The sequence below is a fragment of the Musca domestica genome, unplaced genomic scaffold (genome assembly GCF_030504385.1).
Source record: "Musca domestica strain aabys unplaced genomic scaffold, Musca_domestica.polishedcontigs.V.1.1 7, whole genome shotgun sequence".
Taxonomy (NCBI): domain Eukaryota; kingdom Metazoa; phylum Arthropoda; class Insecta; order Diptera; family Muscidae; genus Musca; species Musca domestica.
In genome coordinates this window covers 17,823,886-17,846,852 of record NW_026712383.1, presented here as the reverse complement: position 1 = coordinate 17,846,852, position 22,967 = coordinate 17,823,886, and the positions used below count along the sequence as shown (strand labels likewise).

At 31.8% G+C, this 22,967-nt stretch overlaps 1 protein-coding gene and 2 long non-coding RNA genes across 3 annotated transcripts in view; 2 read left to right on the top strand and 1 right to left on the bottom strand.

Moving 5' to 3' along the window:
- LOC101889035 (centaurin-gamma-1A) overlaps positions 1-22,967 on the top strand; it is a 575,535-nt gene that overhangs the window by 535,548 nt on the left and 17,020 nt on the right. Inside the window, exon 2 of the mRNA XM_059130016.1 lies at positions 18,619-18,851. Within this exon, the coding sequence (XP_058985999.1) occupies positions 18,619-18,851 (233 nt within the window). The remainder of the gene's footprint in view (positions 1-18,618; positions 18,852-22,967) is intronic.
- LOC131806103 (uncharacterized) lies at positions 5,487-6,541 on the top strand. Its single transcript, XR_009343964.1, has 3 exons — positions 5,487-5,928; positions 5,993-6,140; positions 6,223-6,541. It is a non-coding gene; the product is annotated as an uncharacterized LOC131806103 (long non-coding RNA).
- Positions 7,083-8,137, bottom strand: LOC131806104 (uncharacterized). Its single transcript, XR_009343965.1, has 3 exons — positions 7,696-8,137; positions 7,484-7,631; positions 7,083-7,401 (listed from the first exon to the last, which is right to left on the bottom strand). It is a non-coding gene; the product is annotated as an uncharacterized LOC131806104 (long non-coding RNA).

Sequence of the window (22,967 nt, the reverse complement as noted above, 5' to 3'; positions counted from 1 at the left end):
ACTTCGCTCTTCATCTCGTCGAAAAAGGACTCTCTTTAACTTTCATAGCTGCAATTTGACCACCATCATATTCACACGCTATTTAAGGACTTATTGAAAACTATTTTGTCCACATTTTGCTGGACACTTTTTCTTCTTCATATGACCATGGCAAATTTTTCCAAATTCCACATCAAATTAACGTCAAAAGAACCCAAAATTCTAAACATTATTTTAATAAGCATGGAAAATTACGGCAAAATTTCACAATGAAATTTTGGTTTTATGTTTTCACAGTAATCATAATTTCTATGATAAATTGCTGAAATTTTGCACCAGTTTTTCATTTTCCTATTATTATTTGAAACATGTTTCATTTTAATTTCCCAATAAATAACTTTTCACTGTAATTAAATTTGAATTGCATGTGGAAATCCAAATACTATTGTGGTTGAAGGAAAAACCCAAAAATGACAGATGTTCCTATTTTTCGAAAATTTCATTTAGTAATAGAAATCGATTTTGAGGTGAAAACTCCACCTTTTTAAGTGAAAATATACTGAAATTTTTAGTATTTGAATTTTGGAATAACATTTTTTCGGATTACTTTCAAGTTTTATGAATTCAAATACATTTTAGGTAAAAAATATTGAAAATTCGGGTTGGCATTAAACCGAAATATATTCTTGTTATTTTTGAATATGAAATTCATTGGGTTCTTGCTAATTTCTTTTCATTTTAATATTTTTTTAATCCCTCAATTTCTTATTAGTTCTCCATACATTCCTCCTCTATTTTATTATTAGTTTTTTTAAATAATATTTTAATCCCTCTATGATTTATTCATTCTGTCTTTAATTATGATTTCGATTTTTTTTTTTTTTTTGATTTTTTTGAAAACAATCTTCTTAGAACATTCCAATTTTGCAAATTTTTGTCTTGTACAAAAATGAAAAGAAATTATCCGCTACCACGCTACGAAACATGCTTACCGATTAGTTCACTAACATTCCCCTTCGATGGGAAAGGCCCCACAACAACAAAAACAAAACCTTTATTCTTTTCAAAATTCCACCTTAAATACTAATTAGCATTCTATGTTTCTCTACTCCAAATGAATATTCGAACATGAAATGTTTTCTGCAGCATTGATTTGAGTTTACTATGATTTCGAAGAGACGCCTCCAAAAAAAGGGGTTTGGTTCGGATGGGTAATCGAGGGAGTGAAGTCATCATTAGTCATGTGTATGGAATTCAATGTTGTTTCAAGACAACAACGAAGCTATTGTGAATGGCTAGACTTTAAATGTCGTCTTTTGGAATTATTTATTTATTTTTGCATTTATTTAATTACGAATATTTTTTAAGTAAAAGTGTGTGTCATTTTTGTCGTATATTCTATTTTTGCCGATGTTCCAATTTAAAAGAAACTTATTTTCAGTTTGGCTTCTTTATACTGAGTGATCAATTCACAACTTAGACGCTAACAATGAAAAACTTATTGCTAATATTTACATGTTGCTATTTGTTTCTGCGAACTAATTGCAGTTAGTAAGTAACGACTTACGCTACGTTTACGTGTTGTAAAAGTAATAGAGTTCTCTCAATTCAATAATTAATATTTGTTTTTAATTTTTATTTTTAAACCTTGGTCTTCTTTTTAAGGCTAAAAATTTGTTTTCACTTTGTTTTTTTAATGCCACACTCCATAGATCCTTGTTAATTTTCAAGGTGTAGCCCTAACTATTAAATGCTTCATTTTCCATTGATTACCATCAATTTTCCATCATCCATTGTTATTACAATTTTTTTTCAAAACCGACACACGATACAAACATACACACACACACACCAGCCAGCATTTGGTGAAATGCCTTACAATTCTCAAATCGAATTTCGCCTGAGGTTTTTGTTGTTGTTGCTCTCTTGATTCCCTTTCATTTCACCAGAATGCCAACAACTTGTAACTTGTCTACCTTTTAGCCTTTCTTCCCCGTCTGCCTGCCTGCCTTCACTTGGTTACGATTCTAAATCTTTGTCTCAATACTAGATTTCACTACCTTCATTTCACTTTGTTGTCTATCTCTTAGCAGCCCACAACATTCACAGCCCACAACATTCACTTGGTGATTCTTTAATCTACCTTCTGGCCTGCATTGAACCCATGAACAATTATCTGCTAAAGAAAAAGGCGCGCAAATCGCTGTCTCTGCCAAAAACCAAAAAAAAGAATAAAAGAAAATTTTGCAGCTGTCGTTCTTTGGCCAAAAATTGAAATCCTGTACTTGCTTCGAGCACTGATTTGTATTTTAGATCTTGTTCCTTAAAAGATAAGGGATTTTGTGAAATTATTTGCCAAACCAAAAGCGATTTACTTTATTTTTTTGTGAAACATCGGCAGATGGTGTAAAATATGAGGGGGAAATATTCAAATTATTTTGGAAATTGGTATAAAATACAGAAATATATTTATTATCTCAGAGAGAAGAGATGTATCTAACTGGGTACACATTGAAATCAAAAAATCAAATGTATTTCAAAATTGATGGGAAAATATTATTTTTTAGATTTAGATTTATTGAGACTCTCTTGTTTTCAGTAATAATTATATTGTGTACAATTAAAATATCATGCAAAATAGGCTCAAAAAATAATATATAAACAATTCTTCAAAATAATGCATATTTTCCGCCTTTTGATAGTTTTCTCATGACAGAGAATAAGAGACACAACAGCAAGCGTGCATACTTGCCCCTCTATGTAAAATCACTCTTTCTCTCTCCTTCTCTGTTTTACAATTTCCTCCCATTGACCCACTTTGTTCTCCGGTCTCATCCAATGGCATTTTCTCGTATGTATCATACCTTATATTAATTAATAATTACCCCCCATGTCCCTTACCGATACGTTAATTAATCATGTATTTTATTTTCTCCCACGCATACACACACACGAACTTTACACGCTGTCTGGTAGCCAACAAAAAACATGTAACCTTTTCTTCACTCTTCTCCTACTGACATTTATTAACTCATCACCATTATTGTCAAAGGGAAAATTATTTGTTCAAATAAATGAATGAATGAACCAGTGAAGCGAACTGACAGAACATATGTCATTTTTTTCTATTTATTTCTAATATGGACATAATTAGCTAACAACAAAAACAACAACCACAAGCAAATGAACATTTCCGGAGGTGTTCCAAATGATGGGAAGAAAAACATATGTCCGTGAACTTGTAGCGGTTTGATGAGCTAATTTTTTGTAAAATAAAGTTGTTGGTTTTTTTTTGATTTTAAATAGTGGATACGTGAGCATGATCTCTCTCCCTCCCACTCTCTCCCATAGTTATTTAATTGAGAGATGTGCTTAATTGGTGCTCCATAGCTAGAAACAAATAAAATCAAAAAAGAGAACCAAGGAAGGCCCAGACTTAAAAATTTGTAGATTTTATATAATACTAAATAAAATATGATAAGTAAATCAAAAGTTATGCTAATATGACAGAACTGTTCTTTATATTTTTAACAAACCTTTCAATTTACCCATTTTCAACTTAAATATAAGATACACCTTGATCTGATATACTTTTTTTATAAAATTTGGAAAATTAACATTCTTATAAAATATTCTAATATTGACGGTATATAAACGATCGCTTATTTTGAATCAGCAGACCCGTCTGAAAATCCCACTGTGGCCAGACTTAAGTTTCTTTTGGTCACTCTAAAAAGAAATTTGTTTGGGTCCGTTGTAAGGAAATAGTCAAGGACGCCATTTTGTTGTGTCCATTTTTGGAAAGAGAATCGATAATTAATCTTGACGACCTATTTTGATAAAACAACCTCATTTGGAAATCCCACTTGCGTCCTTCTTTCCTGTTTCCCTTTCTCTCTCTCTAAACTTGTCAGATGCCTAATATATTTTCAGGAACACCTTGACCATAAAATCGTAATTAATATATCATTCAAACTTAGCATACTTAGGATCATAAACGGCCAAAACCAAGTTGTGGGTTTTTTAATCCAACCACTAAATCTGGGTGATTACATGCTCATAAAAATGCCATCAACTTCGCCAGCCCATTTAGCCAAAATTTTCCATTGGGATATATTAATAACTATAAGAGAGAGCATATAATTAGCGATTAAGGGGATACACCTTGCCCATGTGGGTCATAAATCACAAGGACAATTTTATAACCTCCAAACTACATAAAGAGTTAATCTTTATAACCACTTTTTGGCTGAGAACTTTCTCTCTATACCTTAAACTCTTCTAACATCAGCAATCAAGACCATGCTACCGATACTTCAGAAATCCTCCTCTCGAACATTAATTTCTCCCTCTTCGTGGTTAAGGAGATACACCTTGCCCTACATTTTACTCATACATCACTAGGACAATTTTATGACCTTCTCTAACTCCTTAAAGAGTTAATCTTTATGGCCACTTTAATCACTTTTCGGCTGAATAACTTCCTTTACTTCGCTCTCCTTCTATCTCATTATTCCTCAAACCTTCCAACCATCATCAATCAACACCTTGTTATAAATACTTCATAAAACCCCTCTTAATCATTCATCAAATTGCTTATCCTTTTGCCCAAATAAAAGAGAAAGAGTAGCATCTGCTTAAATCCACAGCTTTGACATTTGAGGTTTTACCTGTTAACCACCAAGTCCATGACAACCTGTGGTTAGTGTGTGTGTGTGTATGTGCACATTGCTACTGGTTTTAATTTTATGACCATCATAAAATTGCATGCTTACACATGCCCATGCAAAACACATAAAGATCACAGGATAATTTAGGGTCCCTAAATTCACATTGATGGGCATACATTTTTGTTGGGTACTAAAGTCTCCCCAAAGACGACTTTTCAAAATCTAATCAAATAGTTTTTACCACAATCATAAATTTTTAATGAAGATGTAGGCTTGCTTATAATTTTAATGATCCTGTTTGGTATTTGAAATTGGCATTTGTTTTGGTTCCCAGTCACTGTCACCGCAAAATAATAAAAAAACTTAACGAACAGGTGAAGATTGTTTTGAGATTGCCTTTCACATGCCGTGACTTCTGTTCTGTTGGTAGTCGGACATCTGTTGTGTGCTTTTGGGCTGGGTTTGGGTCATGGTGATGGCTTTAAAGATTTGAAGTGCAGCTGCTTTGAAATAAGCAAAAGGAAGAACGAATTGTCTTGTTAAAGAAGTCCCAAACCTAAGAAGGGAAACACGAAACAGCTTTCATTGAAATCTCAAACAACGAACTATGCTTTCTCACCAAACTTTTTTAATTTAGACTTAATTTGAGTTTTTGTTATCGGTAACATAAAATACAATTCTCGGACCTTTTCTTTTTCCCAAAAAGTAAACTCTGTTAATTTAATTTATAAAGCTGCTATTATTAGGGCTCCTTATATCGATATGGTGACAATAATCGATAATATTAAGTCCTCTCTCTCTCACCTCTCTCTTCACAAAAAAATAAACATTCCCAGTGGGAAAATGGAGAATGCATTACATTGATAATGAATAATTTCTTGCATTATATGATTTACATTACAGAATTTGTCTAAAATATTCGAGAAAAGAATGCAATTTGAGCAAAAAATGATTATAACATTATTGTTATGGAATGCATTATATTATTCATCCCAATAGAAGCGAAATGGTAATTTCATTTGACGAAATCTGCAAACTGATTACCGTCTATATTCCAGAATCTATACATGATGGAATGTGTAGTTTCATAGTTTTTTTTCTTGTTTTTTTGTGTCCCGTTATTTTCGGGCGACTTCATGTCGCGTTATTGTTGAAATTTGTAAATTTGTTTAGTTTCGTTTCATTTGTGTGACAGTGAAGACGTAAGTTTATAAAATGTATTGAAAGCGACATTGGAGGCGTTTAATATTAAAAAATTGGGGAAGACTTACCTTCGTTTGTAAGTATTGAATAATATTAAAAAATGCTAATATAGTTATTAACGACAAATTCTTTTTTTCTAGATACCTATCATGGAAAGAATCTTGATTCCTTCTGGAGTTGTAAAAAACTTATGTAGAGTAGAAGAATTAATTATGAACTATAACTTTGAAGGAATAAAAGGAAAAATGGCTTTTAAGTCCTTTGAAAATATAAATAAGTTAATGTATGGTAAGTAAAATTGTTAAAATTTTCTACATTAAATACTTTTAGAATATATTATACATATTAATACATATGTTTTTTATTGCAGAGGTGTCAAAGAGGGAAGGATACGACGAGAAGGAATATAAGAAGGATGTTGAAAAAGGCATTCCATTTGATAAAATTAAGGCAGTTTAAGAAAACACATCTCGCCAAAAAACGTAGCGAGAAATAAGAATTTATTTAAACATAATCCAAAAATGAATTATATTTTATGTTTTTGTATGTATTCACAATGAGTTTGTTTGTTTATGTTTTTGTATTATAAGAATACGTACATATAAATATAAAATGCATATAAACTATGTTTATTATTAATAAATTATTTTATTATATTTCAAAGTAAAAGAACACAATTTTAATGTATTCTGGGGGAATGAATTATAAAACAAATGATAAAGTATTAATTATTTAATGCATTGAGATACATCAATTATATAATGCATACTTAAAAGATTGTCCAAAATGCATTATATAGATTGCATTATATTACGAATCGCTTAGACAAACAAAAGGAATGCATTATTTTCCTAGGACATGGACCGTGTTAACAATAATGAATTCTGGAATGTATAAATCATAGTGTTTATGCATTACCTCTTCGTTTACCATACCTTCCATTTTCCCACTGGGATTATCAAATACCCAGTGGGAAAATGGAAGGTATGGTAAACGAAGAGGTAATGCATAAACACTATGATTTATACATTCCAGAATTCATTATTGTTAACACGGTCCATGTCCTAGGAAAATAATGCATTCCTTTTGTTTGTCTAAGCGATTCGTAATATAATGCAATCTATATAATGCATTTTGGACAATCTTTTAAGTATGCATTATATAATTGATGTATCTCAATGCATTAAATAATTAATACTTTATCATTTGTTTTATAATTCATTCCCCCAGAATACATTAAAATTGTGTTCTTTTACTTTGAAATATAATAAAATAATTTATTAATAATAAACATAGTTTATATGCATTTTATATTTATATGTACGTATTCTTATAATACAAAAACATAAACAAACAAACTCATTGTGAATACATACAAAAACATAAAATATAATTCATTTTTGGATTATGTTTAAATAAATTCTTATTTCTCGCTACGTTTTTTGGCGAGATGTGTTTTCTTAAACTGCCTTAATTTTATCAAATGGAATGCCTTTTTCAACATCCTTCTTATATTCCTTCTCGTCGTATCCTTCCCTCTTTGACACCTCTGCAATAAAAAACATATGTATTAATATGTATAATATATTCTAAAAGTATTTAATGTAGAAAATTTTAACAATTTTACTTACCATACATTAACTTATTTATATTTTCAAAGGACTTAAAAGCCATTTTTCCTTTTATTCCTTCAAAGTTATAGTTCATAATTAATTCTTCTACTCTACATAAGTTTTTTACAACTCCAGAAGGAATCAAGATTCTTTCCATGATAGGTATCTAGAAAAAAAGAATTTGTCGTTAATAACTATATTAGCATTTTTTAATATTATTCAATACTTACAAACGAAGGTAAGTCTTCCCCAATTTTTTAATATTAAACGCCTCCAATGTCGCTTTCAATACATTTTATAAACTTACGTCTTCACTGTCACACAAATGAAACGAAACTAAACAAATTTACAAATTTCAACAATAACGCGACATGAAGTCGCCCGAAAATAACGGGACACAAAAAAACAAGAAAAAAAACTATGAAACTACACATTCCATCATGTATAGATTCTGGAATATAGACGGTAATCAGTTTGCAGATTTCGTCAAATGAAATTACCATTTCGCTTCTATTGGGATGAATAATATAATGCATTCCATAACAATAATGTTATAATCATTTTTTGCTCAAATTGCATTCTTTTCTCGAATATTTTAGACAAATTCTGTAATGTAAATCATATAATGCAAGAAATTATTCATTATCAATGTAATGCATTCTCCATTTTCCCACTGGGTAGCTGCTCTTATTAGAGCCCGCTAGATCGATATGGAGCCAATAATCGATATCATGTTATCAGTTCTCTGCTCTCTCTTTCTTCTCCTTCTTGACAACTTTTAAGCATCCTGTTTAGCGTTAATTCTTTATTAAATGTTGCTCTACAACTTTTAAGCTTTTTTTGCTATTAAAAACAAAATAAAAAAGTATTTCCAAATTAAAACAAAAAGAAACCATAACAAATTACCAAATAATAGAGCAATAATACCAACACTCTCTCAAATAATATGACAAAACGTAAAATAAACTTGTTTTATTCTTAAAATAACAATAAAAACAAAAGAACACACACATTAAAAAAGAATAATAAAGCAGAGGGGAAGGGGAAGAAAAAAGCATGATAAAACTAATAAAAAGCCATATCAATTTCACATTGAATTCAACGGCAACAGCAAAACAACATTAGCTCACTCCTCCTTCTATACATAATTTTGCTTCTAAACAAGGATTTCTTTCCCCCCGGTGCTGGAGGGTTGGTTGGTCATCTGAAACAAATTTGTTTATGGCAAAAGGACACCATACCAAAAACGATTGTTGTCGCCATCAAATGGACACGTGAAAATTACTGTATTATGTGTGCGTTTTTTGTCCAGAAATGAAGGTATAAAATTCATAGTTTGCATTGGGAAAAAGGGGAGTTTTATTTTGAGAAGGTTGGGCTTTTTTCTTGTCTTCTTCTTTACGTTCCTTAATGTACATTTATGAATAGAAAGAAAGAAAAAAAAAACGGAAGGACATTTGCCTTTTGTTTTATATGAAATGATATGCTTGAATTTCTCTGAATACCTACCAACAGGTTTTCCAAGATACTGGTTTTTCCATTTGTGGCTCCTTTGATGTTTTCTTATTTAAAATTCAATTAAATGTTAATAAACAGGAGAGGAGAAAGGAAAAAGAAAAAGCAGTAGTATACAAAACTTTTGAGGTTAAGAGCTGGCGTTGAGAGGGGAAAAGGGTTCAGTAGAATATTTCACACAGTACATGGAAGGGAAAATTTGAAAATATTATCCATTCTAATTATTTTGAAATCGTCTCTTTAATATCCCGCATTGGTCGCTCACAGAAGTCTATCCAATGTACTTGAATTCTTCTTTTCCTAATTTTTTTCTTACGATAAAAGACATACCCGAAGCCCATCTTTCTCCCTAGCACTCCCAATGCTTGAGCGCCAATATCTCCTTGTTAGTACAGTACATTAAAGGGGCCATATACATAATCCATTCTAGTTATTTTGAAATCTTCTTTATTATATCCCTCCTTGGTGGCTTACAGAGGTCTGTCCAATGTAATTAAGTTCGATTTTCCCCGTTTTCCATTACAATAAAATTAATTTATATAGCTTGCTTTTCTCCATCCCATTTTAAATGCTTGGGCGCCAAAATCTCCTTTTTAAATCAATTTAAAAATAAAATGTGTGAAATTTTACCCAGAAACACTGGATAACCTATCATAAAGTTGTAGCCTACTTTTCTCCCTCGCATTCCCAATGCTTGGGCGCCAATATCTCCTCATAAATTAAACTTAAAAAGTTCTGCCCATAAGATATTACATCATCGAAACTCTTAATAATTAATTTAAATATGTAGCCTACCTATCTGTTCTTAAATTTAAGTTAAAAAGTCCTGGTAATAAGAGATTAGATTATGTGTGGAATTTTCCCTCGAAACACTTGATAATTATTTCAAATTTGGTGTTACAAATTGAAGTTTTTTCTTCAAATAAAAACTGGCGCCCGAGCTGAATGCGCAGTTATAATTTACTTATGAGTTTCGAAAAAAATACCTCTAATCTATATTTTAAAACGCCCGAATTTTAAAAAATATTTTAAAATAAACACAATCTGTATCGGTCCTCTATGCTTAAATAATGAGACGCTGATAATTAGTCAGTCAAATCGTGGCATCAATGGCTACTTTTATCTATACAATTTTCAATAATTATGTTTAAGTAACAAATTCGATTTGAAAAATGAGAATTTCCCTCCCAATTAAATTTTCCTGAATATATCATTAATTATTTTCCAATAAATTATGTGTCTTAAAAAAATCGTTACATTTTTCCCTATTAAAATCACCCAAAAGCAACCGCCACAAATTGCTTAGTTCAAAGTTCATCAAGCCACAAACCAAGGAGAGTGACATGTGTGTCACACCACAGCCATTTTCTCTTAATTGATCTTCTTTCCCCGACCAAAGCGTTTATCAATTTAAGGTTGATCGATAATGATCTTATTTTCACGGTTACAAAACTGAAAAAAAAAACCTCAAACGACCTTTGGTAAGAAAAGGCCGCCGTTACGCCTCTTTGCCGCAATTCATTACGTATGCAAACAATGTTTGTTTAATTCTAAGGGACTTATCTTATCCTAAGCCATTCATTATAACACTTTTTCCGTTCTTTAATGTTTATTGCTTATTTTTCTTCCGGCATTGAGAGTTTTCCATAATAGATAACACATTCATGCAGGTTTGGGTGTTGTTTTTTATTTTGGGTGGTTGTAAAGAAAATTAATGAAGTGTAAGTTGCCATTGACATGTAAAGACTGAGTATACGGCGCCCTTTTATGAACCCCTTTTTTATCGAGCGTTTTCTTGTTTTTGAATGCCCTTGAAAACAGACAAAGCCCTGTGTTGGTTAAACTTTGTCACATTTGCTTCCCAAAATGTAAACACAAGATATTGAAAATTTCCCTAAAATAAAAAAAACGACTAGAACTAGTTCTAGAAAAGAAAACATGTGTAATCATTAGCTGGCTGGCTGTCTTGCCTTATGGCGGGAAAAATGAAATCACCCTTTTGAAAAGGGTCAAGTAGTCATGCTAAAGTAAACAAGTCACGTGAAAATGTAGACAAGAAAAGTTCCCCACGAAACGAGAAGATCAAACGTCAATGCGATAAATGACAAAACACAGCTAATAATGTTTGTTTGCTGTATTTGAAGAGCTTAATGTTGGCGACAGAAGACATACACACATGGCTTCTTACAATTCCCACATTTTCACATTATATGGGAAAACATTTTCCATTGGCGATCCCTGTAACAAAGGTGCAAAGAGGGAGATGGCTTTTATTCTTAAAAGAGAGAGAATATTTTCTCTGTTTTTTATAGGAGAGAGAAACTGAGGGAAATGCATTACCAGGAGAATTGTAAATATTCCCCAAAAGAGTCATCATTAATTCAGGGATCCTTAGGGAGAAATAATATAGAGAGGATCTACAGCCATGAATGATAATATTTTTTCATTATAATTTCAAAATCGTTCCGATTATAACTGAAAGACCAATATATCGAAGAATATATTCTATTTCCCTTCAAAATTTCCTAAAGTGTAGGAAATTATGAAAAATAATCATTTCCTGGAGAATAAGGTTTCCAAAGGATTGGGGTCGAAATGATCCAAACCTATTCTCCTCTCTCCGAAATTTCCTGAGGTATAAGAAATTTTGTAAAAAACTCGTGGCTGGTGGTCAAATCTTCCTTCACAATTTATGGGTTGGTGGAATGAAAAGGTATAAAAGTGTTTGAGAAGGATTTCGCATCCTTGTCTAGTTATAAAAAGTATAACTTAACCATATATGGGCAAGTATGAACGCGTTGCTGTCTCTTATTCCCTGTCATTAATAAAATATAAAAAACAGCCTTATACCAATAAATTTCTACAATTATTTTTATAAAATAATTTTTAATATTTTTTAATTAAATTTTTGCTTAAAAATTTTTAAATTAATAAAATTCAACGCAGGAAAGTTTTTTCAAATTTCTCCTAATAATTTCTCTTTCGTTATTTTGCCGCCCATCTATGATCTTAACCAATTTTTCGCAACCGTAACCTTCTCTCCATTCTCTTACCACATCTCTCTAACAAACAATAGCCCACAACCTTAGCCCAGTTTTTCTCTTCTACTTTTATTCCGTTAATCCCAAGACCAAGTCTAATTATAGTTCTCATTTATTCTTTCTCATTTTTGTTCTTTCTCATTGCCATTATTACACTATTCAGTGATTAATTAGTAGACAAATGTCAAAATGTGTTACAATTTTGTTGTTTTTTTGTTCCTCGTCGACGCCTTTGGATTAAATTCAAGGCAGAATTTAAGCAATTTGATGCAATGATTAATGATAGACAAACAAAATAAAGAAGAAGAAGCAAACTGTCCGCCAAAGGTTCATGTTCATGTGCGCACTGTCAGCGGGGGTATTTTACATAAAAACGTAATTTTCATCTAAAGACCACAACAAATTCGTCTTAATTTGACAGTTGAAATGTCAAGAGATATAACCGTGTGACATGTAAGAAATTTGTATCGTGGCATTTGAATTGAATATGGCGATGTGTGAAATTGTTTAAGTCTGATAAATTGGGGGGATAATTTGAAATGAAAATTTTTTAAATTTAATAAGGAAAGGGTTACATTGTTGAGGAGGAAGGAGAAAAGAGGTTATGAGAACAATGGGAAGAGTTAGTAAAGGAAAGGAAATTAAGGACATTTTTGTTTTAATGCAAACTAAACATACTATAATGTTTTTTTGGAAGGAAAGAGAGAGAGAGAGAGAGAGAGAGAGTATGAGGAAGAAGAGATAGATAAACCAGAAGAAGGGCACATATAGCATAATAAAATGAAAGGTGGCGCCCAACATGGCATACTTTCAACTTAGATATTAAATTTTATTAGTTTGAAAAAAATTTATATAATAATAGACTTTTATCAATAAAATTGCAAAATATTTGTTATTGAACCGAAAATGGAACTTATAGAACTTATAAATTTTATAATGTTGCCAAATGCCAAATTCTATACCCACACAGAAAATATTCCCACCGCAACAATAAATAGTTCCGCAAAAAATCACCAACGTCTTTTAAACTGAGACTTAATGCAACGTTTCCTATATTGAACATTTGGGCGCCATGTCAATGTCTTAAATTGGTTTGTATTGCCACTCAAATAAATACATTGTCACTTGAGCAATAGTTACGTTTTCGATGTCTTTTTCAATCCCTAACAATAAAAAAAATATAAATTGTAAGTTTTTTTGTTCAAGTGGCGCCCAAGCAGGGATATATGATCCCACACTTTTTGATGCCAGGAATGTGGGTCGGCATAATACCCCATAAAAGTTAAAAACTGGTGCCCAAGCTATAATAGTTCCAAGAAGATTTTGGGTACTTTAGCGCCCTACTTAAGGCTATTGGCGCTTAAACGCTATTTAATTCATTAGTGTCTTTTTGATTCAAAGAAATATTACATAGCAATTTATTTCCAAGTGGCGCCCGTTTTAATTTCTCGAATATAAGTCAATTGGGGCCTCATGGATATGGTTGACAACGCTATGTATTTTTCGATTTTTTTCAAAGTGTTTTTTTCAAAATACCTCAATAGTTAATTTTCCATCAAATTTTTGATCTTCAAAAAGTGTTTTAAACTCGAATTCAAGATTCTTTCAAAATTGGCGCCCAATCACATCATGGAAATTATCGGAATCAATAATGTCCACATTTTTTTGTCCATAACGGAAAGTAGCTGACATTTTCCTTTTATGTTTTTTATATCTCCCAGTAGATCAGTTTTTTTTCTCCCTCTTCTTTCTCTCTCATCTTTTTGAAGGATGTTAAACATGTGTGAAGTAGCACAAATCGTAATCCCAGTCACATAGTCAGTCATTCAAGGTCCTAAGTTTTTTTTTCGCTTTTTTGTTTTGTTTTTGCAAAGCGATTTTTCTGTAAAACATATGTCTGCCAGCCATGCAGCCTGTCAAATATTTATAAAATTAACACATTGCCTGGCTGGAAGATTCACAAGCTTTCATCTTCTTGATTTCATTTCATGTAGAATCCTATTGATTCTTGTTTCTTTTTTGTGAAACAAATTTAAAATAAACAAAAATCGGCAAAGTGTTCAAGCGTTTACTTCATGCACACCAAAAAACGAAAATGTTAACATATGACGTCTACAAATATCTTTAAAAACTCATTAAGAATTCTATTCAAAAAAAGGTGGTCGGTCTGCAATTCCATTGTCTGTGACTACTCTAGTTCATGTATGTATGTCATCGTCATTGCCATGAAGGTTGCTGCTGCTTCTGGCTTGACATGACAACTTGCTGTGGTGATGGACATACGGGGTACAACTGTCAATCAAAATGTTGAAAGAAATCTTTGAAGAAATATATCTGGCTATTAATCAGATCATAGTGCCAGGGAAGTGTAGCAGGAACTCTCTTACTCACCAAGGAAGAAAAAGGATCTACAATTGTTAATTGTTTTTTGAAAGTTTCTTTATTAAAATGTCCTTGTTCCAACAAACCGGTTACATTTAACCTTAACCCAACTGGCTGGTTGGTTGGTTTGCTGGGTTATTTGTTCTTCTTTTTTGTTTTTACTTGATGAGCTGCTTGGCTATTTGCCTTCAAGGTATTGCGGCATACAATGGCTCTTTGTCATAGCTAATTTCCTATGCCATGGCATTTTTTTCGTTAGGACCTGGCAACAAATTTTAGTTGTGTTTCTGATTTCGGGAAATCCTTATTTGGTATGTTGTTGCCCATGTAAACTTTTTCCGCCAAGGTGGGGCTACAACCTTAATTCAGCCAAAGCAACTCAAAACAATTGCAACTAGTTTCTGGCATAATTCTCTGTTGGCTCTTCCTGGTGCATTTTTTTTTTTTTTGTTTCTTGTCCTTTTTTAGCCGGATTGCTATTACGTCAGACTCCAGTACCTCAGAGGCGGCGTCGACGACACCATTATACAAAAAAAATTCTCTCATTTTTGATGGCCACCCAATATGGGGCCCATATCTTTGTTCATTCCGTTTTCTTGTTTTTTTACCGCTACTGGTGTTGTTTTTGCCTGGGCTATTATGAATCTCAAGGTACAACAAGAAAAAACACACAACATATGTAAGCATTTTATTTGTCTGATTGCCTGCCCGTCCATTTGTCTCTTTGTCAGCCCCATCGTTTGGCTAGTAGTTGTTTTTGTTTTTTTTTTCTTCTCTTACATTGCTGATAGCAGTCAGTGTCGTAACATGTAACTTATGCTGGCATTATGCCTTTTTGACATAGTTGACAGTTTATAGTGCATGACATGTGACAGCCAGTCGCAAAACAAGAAAGAAAAAAAATAGCAATAGCAACAACAAAAAACAATTGTGGAAGCGACTGGTTGGCGATTTTTTTATTGCAAAAAAGATAGCTATTAGATAAAACGTGGAAGTATGACAACAACATTTCAAACGTTTTTTTTAGTTTCTTTGCAAAAGAGGCGCCCAACCAAGGGCAACAACCTTTTTTTATAGTTTTTAATTAATAATTTGAAAGTGGCGCCCAAGCAAGCACAGCTTTTTATGTATTTTTCAAAGTGGCGCCCTATCGTGACCAGGCGCTAAGTGCCTCAATATTTAATTTAAGTTTAAAACCAAGTATTAAATCACTTTTTATCAAGAATGGCGCCCAAAGTGGTTAAAAATGTTGCCCTTTATACTAATGTGGGTTCTCTTCAAATTGGAGCCCAATACATGGGTCCTTAATTTGAGTTTTCAAATCCTCAGCACCTAATATTTTGCCTTTCGATTTAAAAATTACTTTCTTAGTAAATTTTTAAAATGGCGCCCAAACTGGACCACCGGCAAAATGTTTTCCCTGTAGCTTAAAATACCAATAGAAACTAATTTAGTCACAACTATATTGATTATTCAATTACAACTGCTGTAATTCGCCTCTTCTCATGATTGGCGCCCAAACTGGGGCAATTAAAAATTTCTGATTTTTTTCTAAAATATTTTACAATTGGGGAGAGTAGAAAACTTTAAGAATTTATATGTTCTTGGTTTCCTTTTTAGTTAAATCTATTTTTTGAATACAAAACCCCTGCTTGGTCGCCAAATTAAACAAGGCTTTTCGGCTTTGCTGTTTCTAAATAAATTTCGAGAATTTTGTTGACTATGGTGTAAAAGATAGAAAATGTTCTCCAAATTTTAAATATTTGACCTATGGTGGGTAATTTTACCCCAACCCAATTTGGGCGCCAATGTGGAAAAATAGGCATGTTCAAACCGTCTTATACGAAATTGTGCCATCAATTATATAAAATATGATACGAAGGTGAACTACCATCGTATCTAAAATTATATATACTGTTGTCTATTACTTAGGTCTACCCCTGCTTGGGCGCCAATATTGCAAATTTCTGTTTTTGATTTTTTTAAATCATTTGTTAAAAAAAAAGAAATAACTATTATTCACTTAAATATATCTTGTCCAGGAATTTTTGAATTTATGTAGAGTCAATTTCAGCTTGGGCGCCATTATTGGAAATTCTTTTAATATCTGCCATTTTTCCATTCAAATCAAATTATTTTTAGGGATTTGAAGCGTATATTACTGCAATTGTTGTGAATATGTTGTCCGAGGTATAAATTCGATTGTTGTAAACTTAGCTTCAGCTTGGGCGCCACTCAAAAATTAAAAATCTGATGAATATTTAATGGAACTTATAAAACAATGAGTAATTCGTTATCTTTTCAATCAAATGAATGAAAATGGCAACGGCACAAATATTTTTTCTGATTCTCTTCAAATAACATCATCTTTATTTTTAACTTATCTTAGATCTCATGTAATAAATTTTTCCAAACACACAATTTATGCTCCCTTCTTTGCGCACTCTTCACCTCCCACAACATATGGTTATTAATTACAACTTAAAGTTTTCAAACAAACTCCCACCGCCATATGAATATGAAATGAATGGAAGCGGTGAATAAGCGTGCCAGCTTATGTTGTTTTAAGCTAGAGAGGCTTTGACCATATAAGGGACTCTCGTACAACAACCAGTTGCGAGTGTTTCTTGGCTTTTTTTCTGGTAGTATAATTATTTTTGCAGTTCATGCCGAATTCAATGTCAAGCCAACTTGGCTATTAACAGCCAGTGGAGCCGATAAACCACCGCTCAACGCCGCTAATCTCAATGATGAATCAGTTTGGTTTGGGTTTTTAAAATTTATTTGGTTATTTTGCTTAACACACACAACGCAATCTGGTTAATTGTGGCTTAAAAGATAATTGTTAACAAACGAAATACGTATGGAGACTCTTGAAATACAATTTATGTGGGTTAAGTATGAGGTATTGCTTGTGTTTTTTGGTTGGAGAGTATTTAATTTTGTCTAATGATAGGTTTTCAATTTCCAAAAATGAGTTTTTTGTTTTTGCCCATAAAACCAAAATTGGTAGCATTTGTAGCAAAATTAATCCGCTTTATTTACGAAATTGTTGGTAGCAAATTATGTTCATAGGTAAGAAGTATTGACAAATGTTTTGATTTCAACATGGTAAATAGTACACAGATATCGACTTAAGATCCGTTTTGGGAAATTGTTGAAAATATTTTGACAAGTTTCAGGCATGATTCTGAATAATGATCACATTTAAATTCGGAATTTGGCATAAATGAAAGCCGTATTAATGCTTGAATGAGTCATTTTATGTTAGAATTGTTTTCTTCCGCGCCATATTATGTATAATAAAAACAAAATTATGTATAATAAAAAATTTATCTATTTAAAAAAAGTCCGTTAAAATACTGGAATTTTTCATTTCTTTCCTTTTTCTGCTGACCTAGCTTGGGCGCCACTTTACACAACACACAAAAATTGTATATCATGCTGAATATTAAGCATTTTATTGTATTGATTTCCTTTTAATTCATTTTTTACTTTTTCCGGCTGCCCCTCGTTGGGCGCCACTTTGCCGAAATGCAGTAAAAGTCTTCATTTAGGAACTTAAATTGAAAAAAATTCAACAAATTTTCATATTATGAAACTTTAATTGACCCTGCTGATCTAACTTCTTTGCTTCTTCCGTCCCCTTCCTGCTACCTCCGATTGGTCGCCACTATGCCAACATACAAGAATAGGTTCCAAATCCCAGCTAAAAGTATGGAAACAATCTTAAAATTCGTAAAATAACACTTTAATTGACCCCACCGCACAAATAGCTTAACCCAGCTTGGGCGCCACTTCAATTGAAACCTTGGCTTCATTAAATTTTTAGGTTTTGTTTTTTTCGTTAGAAAATAAAATCAAGGAAATAAGTTCAAAAGTGTTTTAACCTTTTTAGATCCTATTTTACACCTATTTTACATTTTTCGTCCATCCAACTTGGGCGCCATTTTTTAAGTCCTCAATTCATGGCCCGATTCATGTAATTTACCTTATGTAAGATTAAAAATAATAAAAGGTGTATATTTTAAGCCCTTCATTGGACACCATAATGAATTTACGTCTTAATAATGCTCCACACATAAATGTCCTGCTTTTGCGCCATTATATTCCCTTCACACATGAAAATAATTTCTTTTGCATTTTTTTAGAACCGAAATCAATTCAATTTTCAAAATCTTTAATTCTCCTTCTTTTTTTTGTTTTCATTTTCAGATTCCTTTGTAAATAGTCAAGAATGGACGATATCACGCTCGGTGCCAGATCTACGCCTCGGCATTGTCGGTTCTCTAAATTCCGGCAAATCCGCTTTGGTGCATCGTTATTTAACCGGTTCCTATATGCAAGAAGAATCCCCGGAGGGTGGACGTTTCAAGAAGGAGGTGTTCATTGATGGTCAAAGTTATTTGTTATTGATACGAGATGAGGGTGGTGCACCAGAAATGCAGGTAAGTGCTATAAAAGCAATTCATATAATTTTTTTTTACCAACGACTTTGTGAAGAATAAGAGAAAAAAAGGAGAAAGAAGAGCACACAAGCCCTTGACATTGTTTTTTTTTTTTTTTTTGTTTTCGAATAAAAATATTCAAGATCTTTGCCATCAAAAAGGGGGGAAATATATTTTCTTAATGCCAATTTTATCATCCCATTTTCTACCTTGCCCCACTTCTTCCTCCCCACATTTCTAGAAAATTCTTAATGTATTTCTTAAATAATTCGAATATTGCCTTTCGTTTTATTATTATAACAATTTTCTTTTAATGACACTTTATCAGCCAAGGTAACCTAAAAACACGCAATGTTTTTCTAGTCTTGCTTTTTTCTCACTCTCTTTCCCTAAAAGTATACTGCACTATATGTAATTTATTGTTAATGGTACCCCTAGCCCCATAAAAATTAACACAAAATGTTAACGTTTTTGGTTTTTGTTTTGTTTTGGTCACAGATGGCCTCACTCTGGGTAAATGAACTTTTAATAGAATGAAAGAGAGATAGAGAGAGAGGCGGGGATAGGTTGGCAAATGAAAAATGCTAGGTTATATTGGAGGCAAGCAACCAGCCAGCCAGCTAGCAAGTCAGGTATTAATAACTTGGCAAAATATTGGCCATTAACATTGCAGGAGTAGAAAAAAATTAAGGGGTTTTTTTCTTTACTTTTGAGCGATAGCTATACTTATAAATTTTTCTTTTCAAATATGAGGCATACTTTAAGGCGCTATTTTCCATTAAACTAAGAAACAGCTGGCTCAAGTTAGAAATGTAAGGTTCTTATTTTTCTCTTTTTTTTTGTGCTAATAAATTTTTCAACATTTTCTTTTCAAATGTAAGGCATACTTTAAGGTGTTATATAGTCATGAAACTACAAAAAGTTGCCTCTGAAAGGCTTAATGAATATTTAAACAATTTATGATTATTGCTTTTCTTACTCCACCTACTTTGTTCATAGCTTTCGTAGTCCTTCAAGTTGTTGTATGTCGGAAAAAAGTAATGTATACTTTTAGGCGCTCAAGCTTATTCTTTGTTATTTAAATAAATATTTTATGGGTGATGGGTTTCATTCTTCTTTCCTCCACTGCCGTGCATATTTAGTATGCAAATTACTTGTTTCAAAATTTCTTTTTCGGCGCCTGCAAACATGCAAATATTATTTTTTTCCTTTATTCAAATGTTTTAGATTCTGCAACTGTAAAATATCTACATAATTTGCATATTTCTTTTTTTTCGAAGGGTGTTAACAATGTCATTTCGTATAGCTGTTGTTGTTGTTGCAGCAAATAATTTGTCTCCACTGCTTATCGTTTGAATTATGCAAATCGTTTGTTTTATGCAAAAACAATATTTATGATGTGTAACCAATGGGTTTATGTCGGGGTTTTTATTGCCTGTTCTATGTCAACATGGAAAAAAGGGGTGCTTGGTAGGGGGAGAATATGCAATGCATGCACATATTGTTTTTTTTCCTGGTTAGCGCGTGCAGTTTTCCATGCATGTGCGCACACACCCTCTAACGAGGCACCACGTTCGCAGTGGTAAATTGCCTGTTAATACACGGCCATTAATTAGAATTTGATTTGAAACCGATCGACCATAATTTTTATTGAATTTCAACCATTCAAAGATTTATTACTGTTTATTGGAATAGAATTCGTTATGCTTTTCACCTGAATTGAATGTCATCGCGGCGTCCCGATACACTTGATTTGTGTGTTTGGGCATAAATTGAAGGATGTGCATAAATCAATTGTGTGGACGATTCGGGAGTTTTTTTTGGTTAGGGGTGGAAAATAAATATTGTAGGTATTTTAAAATATATTTAAATTAAAAAATATTTTTTTATATTTAAATATTGATATTGCGAAGAAAATTGCATGTGCAAGCATATGCTTGAAAATATATATTGGCTGATACTTGCAAATTATAAAATCAATATTTTCCCATAAAACCATTTTTGACAATTTGGACTTGTTTCAAAATTTTTAATGCATTTTTATTTGTTCAAGCATATGCTTGTGTGAAAAAATTGTATATTTATTTTTAAAAAATAATAATATTACAATTCATGCATCATTCGTTATTCCAAATCTTAATATTCTCACAATTTCTTAAAATTTTCCGAAATTTCCGCTACGCAAGCATTTGCTTGAGTAAATATAAACTATCAAATGTTAAGAAAATTTAGAATTTTTGAAAATGTACAGGCAAATTTTTGAGAATTTTATTTTTGCATTTATTTTAAAACAAATGTTTGACACTGCAAGCATATGCTTGAAAGACTTGAAATAAGAAATGCACAATTTCAAGGGAATGTTGAATACACCTGCATACCAAGTACCCTTTTAAAATTAGTTTTTCTAAACATTTTCTCACTATCAAGCATGTGCTTGAAACCTATAGAACTATTTAATTCTTGATATTAATTATTACAATTATGTGTAATCAGAAACTTTTATATGTTCGTGTTCTTATTTTTAATATTTTAAAAGTTTTTCGATTCAAGCATATGCTTGAGTAATTAAAAAATTGAAATTTTACCTAATTAAGAATATAATGTTGATTAAATAGTAATAATAGCCTATAGAGCATCAAAAACTTTTATATTTTCGTGATTTTTTTCGATTCATGCATATGCTTGAATAACTGAAAAATTGGAATTTTACCCAATTCAAAAAAAATTGTTGATTAAATTGTACTTATGGCCAATAATTGCTAATGAATATTTGGGTTTCAACTCAAATGTCAGTCTTTTCGTCGGTCAAGCTTGTGCTTGATGGTCATGCAAATGCCTTCATTTTTAAATTTACTCATTCATTTTAGCCGATATATCATTAATAATTTACATATTAAAATTATTCGTTTATGAAATTGCTTTTGCATTCCAGATTCAAGCATATGCTTGAGTGAACTAAAAATTAAAGTTTGAAGCAATTTTTAACCAATTTTTTAGTGATTAACCATAATATCCACAATCAAAAAGTAGAATTTCTAGTTTGCAATGAAGTTGCACTATTTTCATTGGTCAAGCATGTGCTTGAAAGTCTTACAAATGTCTTCATTTCAAAATTTGTTCACAAGTTTTTACTTAAAAGTCATCAGTTATTTGAAATTTAATATTTTCGTTATTTGTTTTTACATTTTCTCAAATTTATACGACTCAAGCATATGCTTGAAATTTTTAAAAATTTTAAATCTGAAAAAAATTCTAGCAATTATTTGATTGTTTAACACTAAAATACATAAGCGATACATAAAATGTTGTGTTTTTAATGAAATTACAGCGTTTTCGTTAATCAAGCATATGCTTGATTGCCTTCAAAATATGGTCTTATCAGAAAAAGTGGCCAAAAATTTAAAAAATGCTTTAATTTGCAATTATAATTTATTGGAAAAATTACTCATTTTCGAAATTTCATTACCCTCAAGCATGTGCTTGAACATTACAATCATATATTTGTTTTTTTCTTATTCAACCATGTGTCTCAAGATTTAAACTTAAGATTTTTTATCAATGTATTTTGTAACGTTCTAACCATTCCGTAATTTTGTAATGCCTTAATTAAATTAAATACTTAATTTCTCTGGCTACAAACAATTTAAATCGATATTTAATTGTGAGCTTTTTTTTTGAAAAGCTTTCGCTCCCACTTTTATTTATAGAAATTGGCCTGTAAGCGAATTTAATTAAATTTCAATAGCTCAAACAAATTGCTTAAAATTTCGTCTAGCCCCACTTTCTTTTATGTCCCCCCCCCTTCCATCTTCCACTTGCTTTGCTTGCTTGTTCTTTTGTAAATCCAATTAAAAATAAATTTCTTTTGAAAGTGTTTAAAACCTTTCTTTTGCACATAACCCTTGTATTGAGTGTGATGGGGCGGGGAGGTGGGGGTATCCAATTAAGCTGGCATTGGAAATTGAAGAAAAATGTTTAAAAGCATTACAGAATGCCATCAGACAATTAACAGACAAAGTACTTTTACATTGGCTTATTACATATTTTATGACTTCATCTGTTTGAAAATTTGCCACATAAGAGGCCACTTAAAATGGGAAATAATATACGCTACCT